Source organism: Martes martes, assembly GCF_963455335.1.
Source record: "Martes martes genome assembly, chromosome: 4".
NCBI lineage: Eukaryota > Metazoa > Chordata > Mammalia > Carnivora > Mustelidae > Martes > Martes martes.
In genome coordinates, this window is record NC_137891.1 from 65,592,299 (window position 1) to 65,610,128 (window position 17,830).

General features: G+C 36.6%; 1 protein-coding gene across 1 annotated transcript in view; it reads left to right on the forward strand.

Moving 5' to 3' along the window:
• The window catches only part of ARFGEF1 (ARF guanine nucleotide exchange factor 1), a 147,385-nt gene that overhangs the window by 84,033 nt on the left and 45,522 nt on the right, over positions 1 to 17,830 (forward strand). The window contains exons 11-17 of the mRNA XM_080801137.1: positions 6,090 to 6,189; positions 6,518 to 6,657; positions 6,764 to 6,872; positions 7,551 to 7,752; positions 12,079 to 12,190; positions 12,528 to 12,733; positions 12,998 to 13,082. Coding sequence (XP_080657263.1) covers positions 6,090 to 6,189; positions 6,518 to 6,657; positions 6,764 to 6,872; positions 7,551 to 7,752; positions 12,079 to 12,190; positions 12,528 to 12,733; positions 12,998 to 13,082 — 954 coding nt within the window. The remainder of the gene's footprint in view (positions 1 to 6,089; positions 6,190 to 6,517; positions 6,658 to 6,763; positions 6,873 to 7,550; positions 7,753 to 12,078; positions 12,191 to 12,527; positions 12,734 to 12,997; positions 13,083 to 17,830) is intronic.

The following is a 17,830-nucleotide window of genomic DNA, read 5'->3' on the forward strand; positions in this document are numbered from 1 at the left end:
CCAAATGGACATCACTAAGACGGATATCAACAAATTTACCACCTATATTTTTTCCTAGGAGTTTTAGGGTTAAAGGTCTTACAAGTCTTTAATCCATTTTGAATTAATGTTTGTATGTGGTATAAGATATAGTGGTTCAGTTTCATTTCATGTATAGCTGTCCAGTTTGCCCAATACCAATGATTGAAGAGACTGATTACTGATTGAATCTCCTTACCAGACCATTGAATCTCCTTGGTCTATTCAGATTTTCTCTTTCTTCCTGATTCATTCTTGGAAGATTGTATGTTTCTAGGAATTCATCCATTTCTAATAGGTTGTTTCATTTGTTGGTATATAATTGTTCATAGTAGTCTTTTGTCATCCTTTTTATATCTGTGAAATCAGCTGTAATCTCCTATTTCATTTCTGATTTTGTTTGAGCCCTGTCTCTTTTTTCTTGGTGAGGCAGCCTGAGGGTTTGTTAATGTACACACATTGTACACTCTTTCCAGAGAATCTGCTCTTTGTTTTTTGATCTTTTCTATTGTCTTTTTAGTCTCTCTTTCATTTATTTCCACTCTGATCTTTATTATTTCCTTCCTAAGTTTAGGTTCCATGTATTTTTTTTTTCAATTCCTTTAGGTGGAAAGTAAGTTGTTCATTTGAGATTTCTCTTGTTTCTTGAAGTAGGCTTGTATTGCAATGATTCCCCTCTCAGGACCACTTTTGCAGCATCCTACAGATTTTGGTATGTTGTATTTGTTTTCATTCATTTCAAGGTAGTTTTTTATTTCTCCTATGACTCAGTTGTTCAGTAATGTGTTGTTTAGTCTCCACTTATTTGTAGTTTTTCAGTTTTTCTTCTTGTAAATTCTAATTTTAAACCATTGTGTTTGAAAAAGGTGTTTGATATGATTTCAGTCTTCTTGAATTTATTGAGACTTGTCTTGTGGTCTAAAATGTGATTGATCCGTCCTGGAGAGTGTTCCATGTGCATTTAAGAAGGATGTACATTCTGTTTTGGGGTTCTGCATGCTGTTAACATTTAAATGATACAGGGTTCAAGACACTGACCTCCTGCATAGTTGTAAATTCATGTTAACTATCTGACTCTTCCAGAACTTAACTACTAATAGCCTGCTATTGACTGGAAGCCTTTACTGATAACAGTCGATCAACATATATTTTGTATATTGTATGTATGATATACTGTGTTACAATAAAGTAAGCTAGAGAAAAAACATTAAGAAAATCATAAGAGAAAATATCTTTACAGTGCTGTACTGTATTTATCAAAAGAAATCCACATAAGATGGGGCTAGAGAGTATTATACTAAGCAACGTAAGTCAGAGAAAGACAAATACCATATGATTTCGCTCATATGTGGAATTTAAGAAACAAAATAGATGAATATATGGGAAAGAAAAGAGAGAAAGAGAGGCAAACCAGGAACAAACTATAGAGACCAAACTGAGGGTTACTGGAAGGGGATGGGTTAAATGTGTGATGGGTGAAGGAGGTCACTAGTAGTGATGAGCACTGGGTGTTGTAGGTAAGAGAGGGATCACTAAATTCTTCACCTGAAACTAATTTTACACTGTATGTTAGCTAACTGGAATTTAAAAAAAAAAAAAAAAAAAAAAACTTGAAGAAAAAAAATCCACATATAAGTTGGACTGCTTAGTTCAAACCCATGTTTTTCAAGGGTTACCTGTGCATCTATTAAATCCATCTGGTTTAATGGGTTATTTAAGACCAGGGTTTCTTTACTGATACTCTGTCTGGATGATTTATCCATTCATATAAGTGGAGGATTGAAATTTCTTACTGTACTGCTGTCAGTTTCTCCCTTTAGGTCTGTTAGTATTTGCCTTATATATTTCAGTGCTTCTATGTATGGCGCATATATAAGTATTCTGTCTTCTTGCTGGACTGATCCCTTTATCATTTTTTACTGCCCCTCTTTATCTTTTATTACTGTCTTTGTTTTAGTCTTTTTTGTCCGATATGATTATAGCTTTCTTTTCACTTCCCTTTGCATGGAATATTTTTTCCATTCTTTCACTTTCAAGTCTGTATGTGTTCTTACGCCTGAAATGAGTCTCATGTAGGAAATAATATAGATGTGTCTTGCTTTTTCATTCATTCAGCCATTATATATATCTTTTGATTGGGGCATTCCATTTACATTTGAAGTAATTATTGATAGGTAAATACTTAACTGCCAGTTTGTTAATTTTTTTCCTGACCTATTCCTTTCTCTTTTTCTCTTGCATTGTGGTTTGATGACTTTTTTTTTTTTTTAGCATTATGGTTAGATTCCTTTCTCATTTTGTTTTGTATATTTACTACAAGTTTTTGGTTTGTGTATATGGTGAGGTTGAGATTTATCCCCCTGTGTATATATCAGTTTATTTTAAGTTGATCACAACTTAAATTTGAACACACTCCTAAAATGCATTTTTACTCCCCCCATTTTATGTTTTTGATGTTGCTTTTTACTTTATTTTATGTAACCCTTAACTAAATTATTGTAGTTTTACTACTTTTGTTTTTTTTTTACTTTATTCGTAGCTTTAGAAGTGATTCATTTACTACCTGTACTATAATGTGCCTTTTCTAGTGAGATTTTTACTATTGTATGTTTTCTTGTTTATTAGTATCATTTCTTTTCAGCTGAAAGAAGTCTTGTTAATATTACTTATAAAGACAGTTTAATTATAATGAACTCCTTTGGTTTTGCTTGTCTGGAAAACTCTGTCCTTCCTTGAAATCTGAATGATAACCTTGCTTGTTAGAGTGTCGGTTGGAAGTTTTTTTTTCCTTTCACCACTTTGAATATCTCATGTCACTCCCTTCTGGCCACACAGTTTCTGCTCAGATCTCTCTTGATACAGGTTTTTCCTTATACACAGCTAGTTCTTTTTCTCTTGCTGCTTTAAGATTTTTCTCTATCTTTAACTTTTGACATTTTGATTATAATGTGTTTGGTGTGGACCTCTCTGAATTCATCTCATTTGTTAACTCTTTGGGCTTTCTGGACCTAGATGTCTGTTTCTTTCCCTCAGGGAAATTTCTAGCCATTAAATCTTCAGATAAGTCTTCTGCCCCCTTTTCTCACTCTTCTCCTTTTGGGACTACTGCCCTGATTGGTAGATCACTGGTCCTTACCTGTTTGGTTCAGTCTCTGCTGAATCCCACAAGTGTATTTTTCAGTTCAGTTAACTGTGTTCCTTAGCTCTTTGACTTGTTTGCTATTTCATTTTCTGTCTTTCTTAAAGTTCTCATCCATTCCTGTACCACATTCTGTGAGCATCCTTATGACCATTACTTTGAATTCTTTATCATTTGATCACTTATCTGCATATCATTGAGATCTTTTTCTGGGGTTCTGTCTTGCTTTTTGTTTGAAATCTATTTCTCTGTTTTCTTCATTTTGCTTGACTCTCTGTTTCTGTGTATTGGGTGAAACTCTCTGTTTTCAGCAAGTGGCCTTGTGCAGGTGATGATCCATCTCACTCAAACTTGCCCTGGCTCTTGGCTGTCCCTGGAACCTTTGTGATTATCCAGACCCCTCATTTATTCTTGATACACATCTGTTGTTGAGGATGTGCCTTGTCCTGTCAGTGATCCCTGGGAAGGAATCTCATTTAGCACCTAGTTTCAGGCTATTTGGAAGCCACTCCCTCAGGCAGCTACTTTTAAATATGCAGATATATACAGTCCTATTCTCCAGATTAGGTGATCTGGAGATGTCCCTTGTGTGACAGTGACAAAAATCCTGACCCCAGGGAAGTGCATAAGCTCCTTTGTTGGAAGCCTGGTCAAATTGTAGCAAGGCCAGGGGAGGCGCAAAACATGGCTTCTTCCTGTTTACAGTCCCTGGGAGCACCTTTTTCACCTTTAGAGGTGAAGGAGACATGAAGCCTGTTCTCAGGCTGAAGCTTCCAGGCTAAGTAAATAGAGTTTTTTTTTTTACAGGAAGACCTGTTGTGTCTCAGTTTGCTGTCTGTGCAATGCCCTATGGATGGTGGCATGCCAAGAGCAGTCTTTCTGATTGTTACTGTCCCATGTTGCTCTGAATGCCAGCTCTCTTGGCCACCAGCGTCAGGCAATCAAGTGATATCTCCTCTGTGGATTGCACACACTCACTGGCTGTAGTAAGGCAGCTGGAGAATATGGGGGAAGGGGCACCCTTGCTGCCCTCAGACTTCAAAAAGGCAGTGCCCGTGGATTTCGGCAGTGCTGTGGCAGAGTGCCTCATCTTTGTGTTTGCTGAGTTTAGGTTGGGTGCAAGAGAATGCCACAGGCGCTTGTGCTCACCAGCCTCAGTCAAGGGGCAGGGAGCACTGCAGCTACCCATGCTCTCTGGCCTCAGCACGTGTCATGTCCACTGCCCCTTGCTTTCACAGCAAGGAGGCAAACTTTCTTGATTCATGGTACCTTTACAGTTTCTAATCTTTTCACAGTGTACTTGTGCTAAAAGAAGTACCCAACAGTTCCATTTATGAAGTAGTTAGGTCTAAACAGCTTAACAAATATTTGTCTTAACAATGTAGTCTCCATTTGAAGAAAAATAATACAGATAAATTTTTTAAAATGATGTTTTTATTTCATTCTTAAGTAGTCACAGTTACTTGACTACTGACATGTACGTGCCTGTTGGACACTGCCCAACTCCTCAGACCTTGGAATCCACTTGGACACTGCTGCCGTTATTTCTTAGTCCTCATTGACTTTAATGCAGTCCCTGCCCCTTATCATAGCAATCACTAAAACTCAGGTTTGTGAAAATAATGTCACTGAAAGGAATGTGATATGATCTAATGTTGAAACTGAGCAGTCTTGTGAGGTATTCAACAGATGTATGTATATTTCTTCTGAATTTTCCCTCAGATATTGTCATGCATGTCTGAGTTGGCTGCAGGGGTGCCTTGGGGCAGTGTTTAGGAAATGTGATCCTAAATATTTATTGAACAGCTGCTGTATGCTGTGCACTGTGGATACAGTGCTTAGCCAGAAAGACCTGGTCCCTACCTTTTAAAAAGTTATGCTCTTGTGGAAAATGCTGCTGACATTAAGAAAGTAATAGAAATTTGTTGGATTTTGTGAAAGAAAAGCACATTTCAAGGTACCTCACCCAATTAGGAGGGAGAAAGACATTAGTCATCTCCTGTTATCAGTATGCATTTCTGGAGCATATAAGCTCCCTAAATTTTAATGTGTGGCTTTTGGTTTTCTTTTTGAGTCATCCCTTCTTAAATCAGTCACTTTTCCAAAATAAATTTGAATGTAGAAATTCTTTCTTAGCTTTTAAGTTGTAATTTACTTAATTGGGTTAACTCCTTATTTGACATCATTTGGTGTAAAGAATAGTAAGAAATAGCTTGTTGTTTTCAGATAGTAGAGATTTCCACTATGTGAGTAATTGTAAAAATACCATAGTGTAAGAGAGGGTATTTTTATTGGGGGCACCTGGGTGGCTCATTAGTTAAGTGTCTGCCTTCAGCTTAGGTCATGATCCCAGGGTCCTGGGATCAAACCCCACATTGGGATCCCTGCTCCTCGGGGAAACCTGCTTCTCCCTCTCTCACTCCCCATGCTTTTGTTCCCTCTCTTGCTGTGTCTCTCTCTATCAAATAAGTAAATAAAGTCTTTAAAAAAATGGTTTTCTTATTGTGTGGATTAGCGCACTCGATACATTTAAATTTAGGAAAATTAGGCACCTGTTATAACATCAGGAAAACATAACTGATGAATAAATTTATAATCTTTGGGGGTTTAAAAAGTGAAGTATGAATTACATTGGTTTTGTAAATATGTTCATGAAATTCTTACCAGAGGACTTTGCAGATTTCCTGTGTAGTGGCTGTGTGATAGCAAACAAAACAATGGGAAGTTCAGTACTCCTACTATGAGGGCTCAGTTTAAATTACACACCCAAGTTAGCTTAGTACTGATGTTTCAGAGATGGAACTCAAAAGGAGTTGAACTCCAGAGGAGCCTGGGTCCTAATCTCTGCTGTACAGCTTTGGGATATTTAAAAAATGATCACATATATGCATTACAAATAATATTTTAAACAGAGGTTTTTCCCTAATCACAGGTGTTCTTTAAAGAAATTTTCCTATACATTTTGGAAACTTCTACCAGCTCATTTGACCACAAATGGATGGTTATTCAGACATTAACAAGGATCTGTGCAGGTATTTGAAATTATCCTTATTATCTTTCCTTATTAAGAGATATTTAAGGGATGCCTGGGTGGCTCCCCAGTAAAGCGTCTGCCTTAGTTTCAGGTCATGATCTCAGGGTCCTGGGATTCAGTCCTATATCTGGCTCATTGCTCAGTGGGGAGCCTGCTTCTCCCTCTCCATATGCCGTCCCCTCTGCTTGTTCTCTCTCTCTTTCTCTCTCTCTGACAAATAAATAAAATCTTAAAAAAAAAAAAAAAAGAAAGCTATTTAAAAGGCCAAAATATACTTACTTACTTGATGCCTTTTTTTTTTTAAGTAATATATTATATTGTTACAGATGCTCAGAGTGTAGTGGATATTTATGTAAACTATGACTGTGATTTAAATGCAGCGAATATATTTGAAAGACTAGTAAATGATCTATCAAAAATTGCTCAAGGACGGGGCAGTCAAGAACTTGGTATGAGTAATGTTCAGGTAAGAACTTTAAAAGCATTTTCAAATTTAAACTTGGTCAAGGAAGAGCTATGTGTTTTCTTAAAAGAACTTTTTGTTTTTATTCTTTTTATGAATTATTTTGTAGGAATTGAGCCTGAGGAAAAAAGGTTTAGAATGTTTAGTGTCAATTTTGAAGTGTATGGTTGAATGGAGTAAGGATCAGTATGTGAATCCCAACTCTCAGACAACTCTTGGTAAGGTGATATTTTGAGTTTTAATTCTTTGTCATTTCAAGTGAATGGTATTTTGAAGAGGATAGTTCCAGTTGGCTTTAGGCCAGTTTTGTGACCTCTTTATTCATTTAGCTGATAAAGAAAGCATTATGTATGAGTTAAATAATTAGTTTTAAAATTAGGAATTTCCAACTTAGTTATCCAGACTTTTTTCTTCTAAATCTTCCTAGAAATACTTGAATAATATGTTAAAGGGCAGCATATTTATACAGCTTTGTAAAAAGATAATTATAGAAGAAAACTTATACAAGCCAAGATTTTTAAGATTGAATTGTTCACCTATGTTTGACATTTACCCTTACTAGGAGAAAAGCTCATAGCTACTGGGCTACCCTAGTATTCCATCAGTCAAGAGTCTTTTGAGGGGAAATTATTTTTCATGAGGCATGAACTGAGAGCAGAAACCCAGGGGCTACTTAGCCCTGCAACTGCAAAAAGAACTTTGTATAGTGCACATTGTACACATTCTAATTCCAGTGTGTTTTAATATCAGAGTATATTATCTGTGATAGCACTCATTATTTTCCAGGTATTGCATAGTTATCTAAGAAACATTGAAATATCTTGCCTTGACAGGTTTTTTTAAACCTTTTACATATTTGAGAGATTAATTTACTGTATCAGTCTTTCTACTTACAGGTCAAGAAAAACCATTAGAGCAAGAGACAAGTGAAATCAAACACCCTGAGACAATAAACAGATATGGAAGTTTGAATTCCCTGGAGTCAACATCATCATCAGGAATAGGCAGCTACAGTACGCAGATGTCTGGCACTGATAATCCAGAACAATTTGAAGTCCTAAAACAACAAAAAGAGATAATAGAACAAGGAATAGATTTGTGAGTGTCCAGTTTTAGACAGAAATGTTACTGAATATTCTTCTGCTAGTACTGTATCATCCTTGCCCTGGGTTTCTCTACATCTTTGGAATATTTCTGTTCCCTTCTCATTATCACCTTTCAATGAGTAAATTGGGCAGAGGTCTCCTGTATCCAAGACTTCTAATGGCTTCTTATTCAGCTCTCCTCATTTATTGCAGTCTAGCCCAAGAGAAGTTTATAATGCACATTAAATTAATTTTGCAGCATACCTTACATGCTGTTGGTGAATATCATCTCAGTAGTTTTGCATTGTTCATTTGATAGCTCAGTTATAAAATCCCCCACTGTATTTCCTAAGCAGATGAGAAGTCAAAAAATTTACAGTATGAAATTTTTAATAGCTAGCTAGGTTTTATATTTTCTCCTGTTGGATTACAAATGTGCTACTCTTGTTATTGATCCATTGTTACCAATTTCAATTTTATATGTTGGTAAGGTAATGACCTCCTTTTCCAACCTGACTACTCTACCAGACCCAGATCTTAAAAAGTTTTCCCACTAAGCCAAATGGCATCAGCCTGCTCCTGGACTGTCTTCTATCCAAATAGTACCATGCTGCTTTCATTCCTCTAATAACCCATGTCTTTCAAAGAGAAGCTGGAAGAAAAAATGAAGTTGCTGACATTTCTCTGTGAATCTAGCTACTATAAACTGTTAAAAATTCCCTTGTATATTGGGGTGCCTGGGTGGCTCAGTGGGTTAAGGCCTCTGCCTTCGGCTCAGGTCATGATCCCGGGGTCCTGGGATCGAGCCCCACATCGGGCTCTCTGCTCAGCGGTGAGCCTGCTTCCCCCCTCTCACTCTGCCTGCCTCTCTGCCTACTTGTGATCTCTCTGTCAGATAAATTAAAAAAAAAAAAAAATTCCCTTGTATATTAGTTTGCTACTTCTATAAAGCATTTCTTCCTGACTCTTCAACAGTACCTTTTGGTGAATGTTCAAGTTCCATTTTTTTATTGTTAATGTAAAAAAAAAAAAAAAGACAAAATGTATACATGTTTATTGTCACAAAATTATAAAATCTCACAAAATTGCCTCAGGAAATAGCCATTAATCATTCATTCCAGTTTTTCAGTCAATATTTATCAAAGTCCCATCTGTTCCTGACATTATGCGGGGTCCTAGGAAAACTTGACGAATGAAACAGCCATGGCTTCTGAGGGACTCAAGGTCTAGTATGTGTAATCAGATATTCATATTGAAATTCTCAGCAAATGTTACTCAGCAAACATATATTTGGTGTTTGGGTCTGTGTGCCAAGAACAATGAAAGCATTGGTTCTTGTATTTGAGATTACAGCCTAAATATGGGCAAAAATGGTTTTCCAAAATAATACCATGTATTGTCCATAATCACATACAGAGTGCTGTCAGGATACGATAACTCTATTTGAAGTACTTGGGACTGCGTTGGAGTCATCACAGGACTTCATAGTGGAGGTCTTCTTAGTCTGTAGTCAGCCTTTCTGCCCTTGGACTTGATCTCTGCTTCATACTTTAGTGAGAATGCTTTCATGTTGTTACGCTCTCATTACACTCTTTCGTGACTGTAGCACCACTCTGTCTTGTTCTTCCTACCATTCTGACCATGCCATCTCAGTCTTCTTATGGGCTGTTTATCTCCTGCATACAGCTTAGCATTTCCAGAGTTCTTTGTAATTTCTCCTAGATGATCATGTTCTTTTTCAGGGCTTCAGCTACTGTGTATGTGCTAACATGTCACCACTCTCAAGTGTTCCTTTAAGCATAAATACCTCTACTGAAGTCTAGACGCATGTCTCTAATTGCGCGTTGGACATCTCTGTTGGGTATTGCTTAGGTTCTCAAACTCAGTGTGTCCATAACATAAAAATTTATCAGTTTCCATTGTCTCCATAATCAACTTCTAATACTCTTACCAAAAACAAAAGACAAATAGAAAACTTGTTTCTGTATTTCTTACTTAGGCTAGTGACCCCAGCTTGCTACCAAATTTATAAGCTAGAATCCTGGGAGTTACTTAGATTTTTTTTTCCCCTTGTACCTAATCTGTCAGTAAATCCTGTTGAATGTACCTCCTAAATATCTGTGCTATGTATCTCTTTTCTCCATCTCCCACAGTTGTTCTTGCAAGTCAAACCAACACCATTTCTTGCCTTGACTCATGTAATCTTTTAATTGGCCTACCTTTCTTTGATCTTACTTATTCTGTAGTCTTTCTTACACTTAATTAGAATGATCTCTCTTGAATGAGAGATCTGTGTTTCTGTTTCTACCCCCCCCCCATTTTGCTTTTAAAGAATAAAGTCATGGCTTCTTATAATAGGATATATAGTACCCTTCATGATATAGGTCTGCTGGACTCTAAGCTTCATCACCTGCCACTTCTTTAGCTCACTTCTTCCTTCCAACAACGTAGAGCTGTTTGTTATAATGTCATGCTGTTTTATGCTCCCATGTGTTAGAATGACCCCCTTCCTCTTTGAGATGTTTTTCTTCTTTTTATGAAATACATAGTCCTTGTTCAAAGCTCAGTTTCACAGTCACCTTCCTCAGGAAATAATATCACAACCATCTCTGTTTGTTACTTCCTTTTCTGTGCTATCTTACCTTTTCAATACATTAGTTACTGCATTTTTAATTTTATAATTTTTTTTAAATTTTTAAAGATTTTATTTATTTACTTGACAGACAGATCACAAGTAGGCAGAGAGGCAGGCAGAGAGAGAGAAGCAGGCTCCCCGCTGAGCAAAGAGCCCGACGCGGGGCTCGATCCCAGGACCCTGAGATCATGACCCGAGCCGAAGGCAGCGGCCTAACCCACTGAGCCACCCAGGTGCCCCTAATTTTATAATTTTTAAAAAATCAAGTTTGTTTTATTAGGGAGAGAGCTTCTAGAGAGCAGAGATTGTGCCTATCTCAGTGAAAAATGTTTGATTTTAAAATTAAAATTAAAAACATGTTAAGATGTTTGATTTATGGTATGAATTAGGACTCGACAAGAATCATTAGGACAGGACAGGTAAGGACATTTTAGACAAAGAAAATGACATGTGCAGCAGCACAGAGAAGAGAAACATTTGAGGACTATTGATCAGCATGCCAGAGGCAGGGTCGTGGGGCAGTCACAGGAGAAGAAATGAGATCATTGAGTTGGATCCCGATTCTAGAAAACCTTATTCTCCATGTAAACAAGTTTTTAATCTTGTTTTTTTGACTTTGGCATATTAGTATTGAAGGCTTTTAGTCAGAGGAGGAGCAGCAACAGATTTCTTCACCAGTTGCCTGAAGGATGGATTAGAATGTGAGCAAAACAGAAGATGGCGAAACCATTTAAGTACTGTTACCCAGGTGACAGGTGATGAGGGACCAAAGTAATTAGTGGTGTAATAAAAGTAGAAACTAAATGATGTGGATACAAGGAGGTGACCTTTGAACTGGATCTGTAAGCATGAAGGAGAAATCGACAGTGAATGGAGCAAGTAAAGGACTTACTGAGGAAATAGACTGCAGAAATGCTTTCTGCTGTTAGGATATGTGGGAGTAGATGGATGAGAGGGGATGAGATAAACTAGAGCTGTATTGAGAAAGATTTTGTCTATCGATCTAGTCAGTTTGGACTTGACTTTGAAAACTTCAGGTATCTAGGGATTATTTTAATAAAGGAAATAATGCTGTCAGATTGTTGTTTAAACAGTCACCAGATTTCTTTAAAAGCAGAAAACTGGGGTGCCTGGGTGGCTCGGTTGGGTGACTGCCTTCAGCTCAGGTCATGATCCTGGAGTCCTGGGATCGAGTCCCATGTTGGGCTCCCTGCTCCCCGGGGAGTCTGCTTCTCCCTCTGACCCTCCTCCTTCTCATGCTTCCTCTCTCTCATTCTTTCTCTCTCAAATAAATAAATAAAATTTAAAAATAAATAAATAAAAATATAGAAGCAGAACACTTAGACTTAATCAGTGGGTGTATATGGATTGAACCAAGATTACTTGAGCATTAAGGAGAATATAAATATTAAAAGCATGAGGTATATAGTATTTATATCCTTACTCAGAGCCTATCTACAACATGACATCTCAAGTAGTAAAATGGTTCATATCATTGACGAAGATGGCCTTTTTGCTTCAGACTCTTCTAAGAAAAGAAAAATAAAACTTCGCATAATGCGATGTTTTGCATATTCATGCATTGATTATATAAAATAACCTATTTTCTAAGTGGTATTAGAAAATTAATTTACTGTAGTTTAAGGTCTTCTTTTCAAATGATTTTCTGTTTCTAATGTTTCTGTTAACTTTAACATCATCTAGATTTAATAAGAAACCAAAGAGAGGAATACAGTACCTCCAAGAACAAGGAATGCTTGGCACTACACCTGAAGATATTGCCCAATTCTTACATCAAGAGGAAAGATTAGACTCTGTAAGAATACCATTTTTAAAAAAATTCTAACCTTCTCTGTAAAACTCCTTTTTAAGTTAATAATGATACATACTGTTTCCCCTTTAAAAGTGCCCTCCTAAGTATGTGAGAAAAAATTAAAGAATAACCTAGGTATTCTTAATTTTGCTTTTTAATTTTCTAAACTCAATATCTTTTTGTAATAAACACGTGTGTTTAACTTTTAGTTTCATGTTTGAAATAGTTAACGATGTAGTCAAAAACTGTGAATCTTAAAGATTTTTCTATTCTTTAAATGTCTTTGTGGCAAATGTAACATTTCATCAGGATATCAGTATTTTTATCTTTTGTTCTTTAGACTCAAGTGGGTGAGTTCCTGGGAGATAATGATAAATTTAACAAAGAAGTCATGTATGCATTTGTGGACCAACATGACTTTTCAGGAAAGGACTTTGTTTCAGCCCTCCGTATGTTTCTGGAAGGATTCCGTCTTCCAGGGGAAGCTCAGAAAATCGATCGGTTGATGGAAAAATTTGCTGCAAGATACCTCGAATGCAACCAAGGGTAAGAAAGAGCAAATTCAAGTATTTATTGGTTGCCAGCTATATCCAAGACACTATGGTAGGGAGCATCAGAAGATTCATCATCTTATACACCCAGAAAATTTAGATTGTCTGTCATCTAGAAGTGATAAGACAATTCCATAAAAACACTTGTAATATGAGCTAGAACATAAATCCTGCAAGAGAAAATTATGGGGGTTTGAGATAATTTATTTAAATGCAACTGTACAAAGAAGTTTATAACATGATACACTTACTTTTCCAGACAAACCCTTTTTGCTAGTGCAGATACTGCTTATGTTTTGGCTTATTCAATTATCATGCTGACCACAGATCTTCACAGTCCACAGGTATGTACAATGTATAATAGATAGTACAAATTAAATAAGTTCTTTTGAATTCAGTAAGTACAAGTTGAAATTTTAATCTTATTCAGTGAAATCAGTCACCAAATTAGGGTTTTTAATTTGGTGTAGTGTTCATTTTACAAATGTGGTTTCTGGGGGCAGTGGTTTCTGCTCAGGTACTGATCTCAGGGTCCTGAAGTGGAGCCTTGTGTCAGGTTCCACGCTCAGCAGGGAGTCTGCTAAGATTTTTGTCGCTCCCTCTGCCCTTCCCCCAGCTCATGTAGGTGCACTCTACCTCAAAATAAATAAATAAATAAATTTTTTAAGACTTTACTTGGGAGAGCAAGAGAAAGAGATAAGAGAACATGAGAGCATGAGCAGGGAGGAGAGGCAGAGTGAGAAGCGGACTGCCTGTTGAACAGGGAGCCCCACGGCAACTGTGGGGCTCAATCCCAAGACCTTGGGATCATGACCTGAGCCAAAGGCAGATGCTTAACTGACTGAGTCACACAGGCGCCTCTAAATAAATAAATCTTAAAAAAAAAAAAAGTTTTTTGGTAATAATTCTATTTAGACTTTCAGATACCGGTAAAGTAAGTCTATATTTGTCTCATGATTAATAGCTGTATAAAGCTTAAGATAAATTTTAAGAATATGCATATTAGTTCTTTTGCATATACTTATTACAACATGGAAAAACACTACATAAACTTTAGTTTTTTCTTTTAAACATTTCAGACTTAAGCAATAGAGTGGTTAGTATGGGAATCCTTCATTGTACCCATTGCCCAGCTTCCACAGTTACCAACTATGGCCAGTCTTATTCATTCTATATCCTCTCTGTCTCCCAGATCATTTTGAAGTAAATCCCAGGTGTCATATCATTTCATCTGTATTTATTTCAGTGTATATCTCTGAAAGACTCATACTCTATTTAAATATAACCACAATATCATTACACCTAAACATTAACAGTAATTTTAAAATATTAGATATCTAGGATATTGAGATAATTCTTTTCCCTCTTAAAATTCATAACTCCTTCTTAAATATTAAGGAACTGTCACTTGATTTCTGATATCCATTAGCAAAAAAATTATTTTTAAAGTTTGAGGTATTTTATACTTTGTTTCAGAACGATACTTTGATATCTTTAGGGGAAAATTACCTTTATAAATTCATTTATTTGCAAGAATTTCTTTATATTTCTCAGGGATAAACATCTAATGATATCTGTTATTCTTAGGAAATAAACTATTACTAATCTTAGAGGTTTGGAAAAATTAAAATTTATTTGAAGATTAAGATTAAACTTTGCAATATAGGGATTTTTGTGTGTGTGTTTTGAGATGTTTAAGGCAGGGTTGATATGGAAAGTATATATCAAATGTATGATGGGGATTATATGCAGAATTACTGTTAAGCATTGCATTAATTGCAACAACTATGCATTTATGAGCGATTTATTTGATTTCATATAGGCATTTCTTAAAAAATTATTTACTATTTTAATCATTTAAAAATTGCCCTTGGCAGGGTGCCTGGGTGGCTCAGTCAGATAAGTTCTTGCCTTCTGCTCAGGTCATGATCCCAGGACCCACATGATCCCAGCCCCACATAGGGCTTCCTGCTCAGAGGGAAATCTGCTTTTCCCTCTTCCCACCCCCTCCACTCCCCACCACCGCCTCTCCCCCTGCTCATGCTCACTTGTGCTTTGTCACATGCATTTTCTCTCTCTCTCAAAGAAATAAGTAGAATCTTTAAAAAACAAATAAAAATAAAAATTTCCCGTGGCATATTACTGGGAGTGTAATTAAAGCAGCTCCCTTTCAGGTTAATATTACACAGTATACTTTTTTCCATGGTGTTATAAGGCGGTCTACAGATAGTGACTTACTTGAATACCTTTATATCAGAGTTTTCTGTCTGGTGTTTTGGTCCAGATCAATTACCACCCGTTTGTTTTTAAAATGTATTTTTAGGGGCACCTGGGTGGCTCAGTGGGTTAAAGCCTCTGCCTTCAGCTCAGGTCATGATCCCACGGTCCTGGGATCGAGCCCCGCATCAGGCTCTCCGCTCGGCGGGAATCCTGCTTCCCCCCCCCCCCACGCCCCCCCCCCCGCCTGCCTCTCTGCCTACTTGTGATCTCCGTCTGTCAAATAAATAAATAAAAATCTTTAAAAAAAAGGTATTTTTATTTTTTTTAATTTTTAAAAAATATTTTATTTATTTGTCAGAGAGAGAGAGAGAGAGATAGCGTGCACAAGCAGGCAGAGTGGCAGGCAGAAGCGGAGAGAGAAGCAGGCTCCCCGCCGAGCAAGGAGCCCAATGTGGGACTCGATTCCAGGACCCCGGGACCATGACCTGAGCCAAAGGCAACAGCTTAACCGACTGAGCCACCCAGGCATCCCAAATGTTATATTTTTAAAGAATTTGGTTCTGTAAATGAGTTTTCAGCATTATATGCATCTATGTCATATCTTCCCATACATATGTACATCCTGGTGAAATTTGTTTTGAGGAAATATTGAAACATCCTTTAATGTCCTTTAATAGTACCCAGATTGTTAAAAGTTTCTGAACACAGATCAGTTAGGAAACAACTTGAGAACAGTTCTGTGTCTCTTTATGGCACTTATTTCTGCCCATAGAACATGTGCATGGTGTCCTGGTCTAGCAGTGGTAACTACTTGTAGTCTCCCCACTCCCTGTTAGACTCCTGCTGGCTGGCATCATGTCCTGATATGCAGCCTGCAGTTAGTGAAGAGCTTATGAGTTGCTATGAAGGAAAGTTCAATTAGACAACTGAACCCATAATCATGACCCCATATGATTTGACTACATCAAGACTACATCAAGATTACATGAGCTATAACAAATGACATTTTTAAAGAACACAGGTAAACTTTAAAGGAATTCCTTAAAACTAGGTCTTTTCATTCTTATTTGTTTTCAAAGTTAAAATATTTAAACCAAGTCATTTATGTTTCTTTTTCACCTAGAATATTTATAATTAGACTACTTTTTATATATTGTATGAATCAATGAATTTTTTTAAAAACTTGAGGTATATTTAGAACATTTAATTTTTGTGTGTGTATTAATCTCCATCATAGTAACAACTGGCTTTAAGTGACTTAAACACTGAAACTAAACACAGCTTAATATAAGCACATGAAGGGCACCTAGGTGGCTCAGTCAGTTAAGCACCTGCCTTCAACTCAGGTCATGATCCCAGGGTCCTGGGATCAAGCCCTGAGTTGGGCTCCTTGCTCAGTGGGGAGCCTGCTTTTCCCTCTCCATCTGCCTGCTACTCCCAGTCTTGTGCTCTCTCTTGCTATCTCTCTCTCTGTCAAATAAATAAAATCTTTTAAAAAAAATATAAGCACATGAAAATAAAAGAGTGGAATGTTCCATAAAAGATAAGCAGGAAAAGTAAGATTATGTTTTATCTGACTTTCAGAATCCCATTGTGCCAGAATTGTTCTGTTTGAGACGTATATGTTTATTTAGGGTATCTGAAATTCATGTATTCCTTACTCCCACTTCTGAAAGCTCCCATGCCCACTTCCCAACCCAGACCCACAAGTGTATTGTACTGCTACTTCAGATTTTTGTCAAGACTTCTTTTTGTCTCTGGCATGATGGTAAAACAGTATGCCATGGTCAAGATCTCCAAGTGATGTTAATCTTCTTTTAGTGTCTTATTGGCAGCACTTGTATGGTCTTTTATTTTAGTGTCCCTGAGTCATTATTTTTTATTATTTGTCAGAACTCCAGGAGAAATGACCTTCTTTTATTTATTTATTTATTTATTTTTTAAAAGTGCTTACTAAAGATGAGTTTTTAAAGTTATGGCTTGCTTATTATTCTGTGCACTGTATAAATTAATAGGAGTCTTATCTTTAGAGTTGCCTTAAATTCTTTAATGGGAGAAGGTGGGAATATATATAATTGAATAAATAGTCAGCATACCTCGTTTTATTGTGCTTTAATTTATGACACTTTGCAGATAATTGTGTTTTTTACAAATTGAAGGTCTGTGGCAACCTTGCATCAAGCGAGTCTGTCTGCGCCATTTTTCCAACAGCATTTGCTCATTTCATGTCTCTCACATTTTGGTGATTCTCGCAATATATCAAACTTTTTCATTACTATTACATTTGTTATGATGATCTGTGATCAGTGATTATGACCCGTTGAAAGCTCAGATGATGGTTAGTATTTTTTAGCAATAAAGTATTTTCGAATTAAGGTATGTACATTGTTTTCTTAGACATAATGCTATTGCACACTTAATAGACTATAGTACAGTGTAATATAACTTTTATATATACTAGGAAGCCAAAAAATTTATTTGACTCACTTTATTGTGGTAGTGTGGACCCTAACAGTTTCTCCCAGATATGCCTGTATCTTCAGAGACGTCATAAGACCTGAATGGGTTTTTGGAGATACAAACATTTTGACTATGCTAGTTCTCAAGTTTGGTGACAGGGCTACATCTTATAAACTACAAATTATTATTCCACAGACTGATCAAGGTATGGTGCAGGACATTCCTGTTCAGAGTACTGTTAACAAGACAGAATGTTCAGAAGATACTTCACCTGGATCACCTAACATTCATTTGCTGTGCTGAGTCCGTCACGGAGATTGTTATCTGATTTTAGATGAATTGAGCTGTTACTTTGCTTCCACTGTTATATAAAATCAGCTTTTAAATCATTACAACATATTTATGTTTTCCC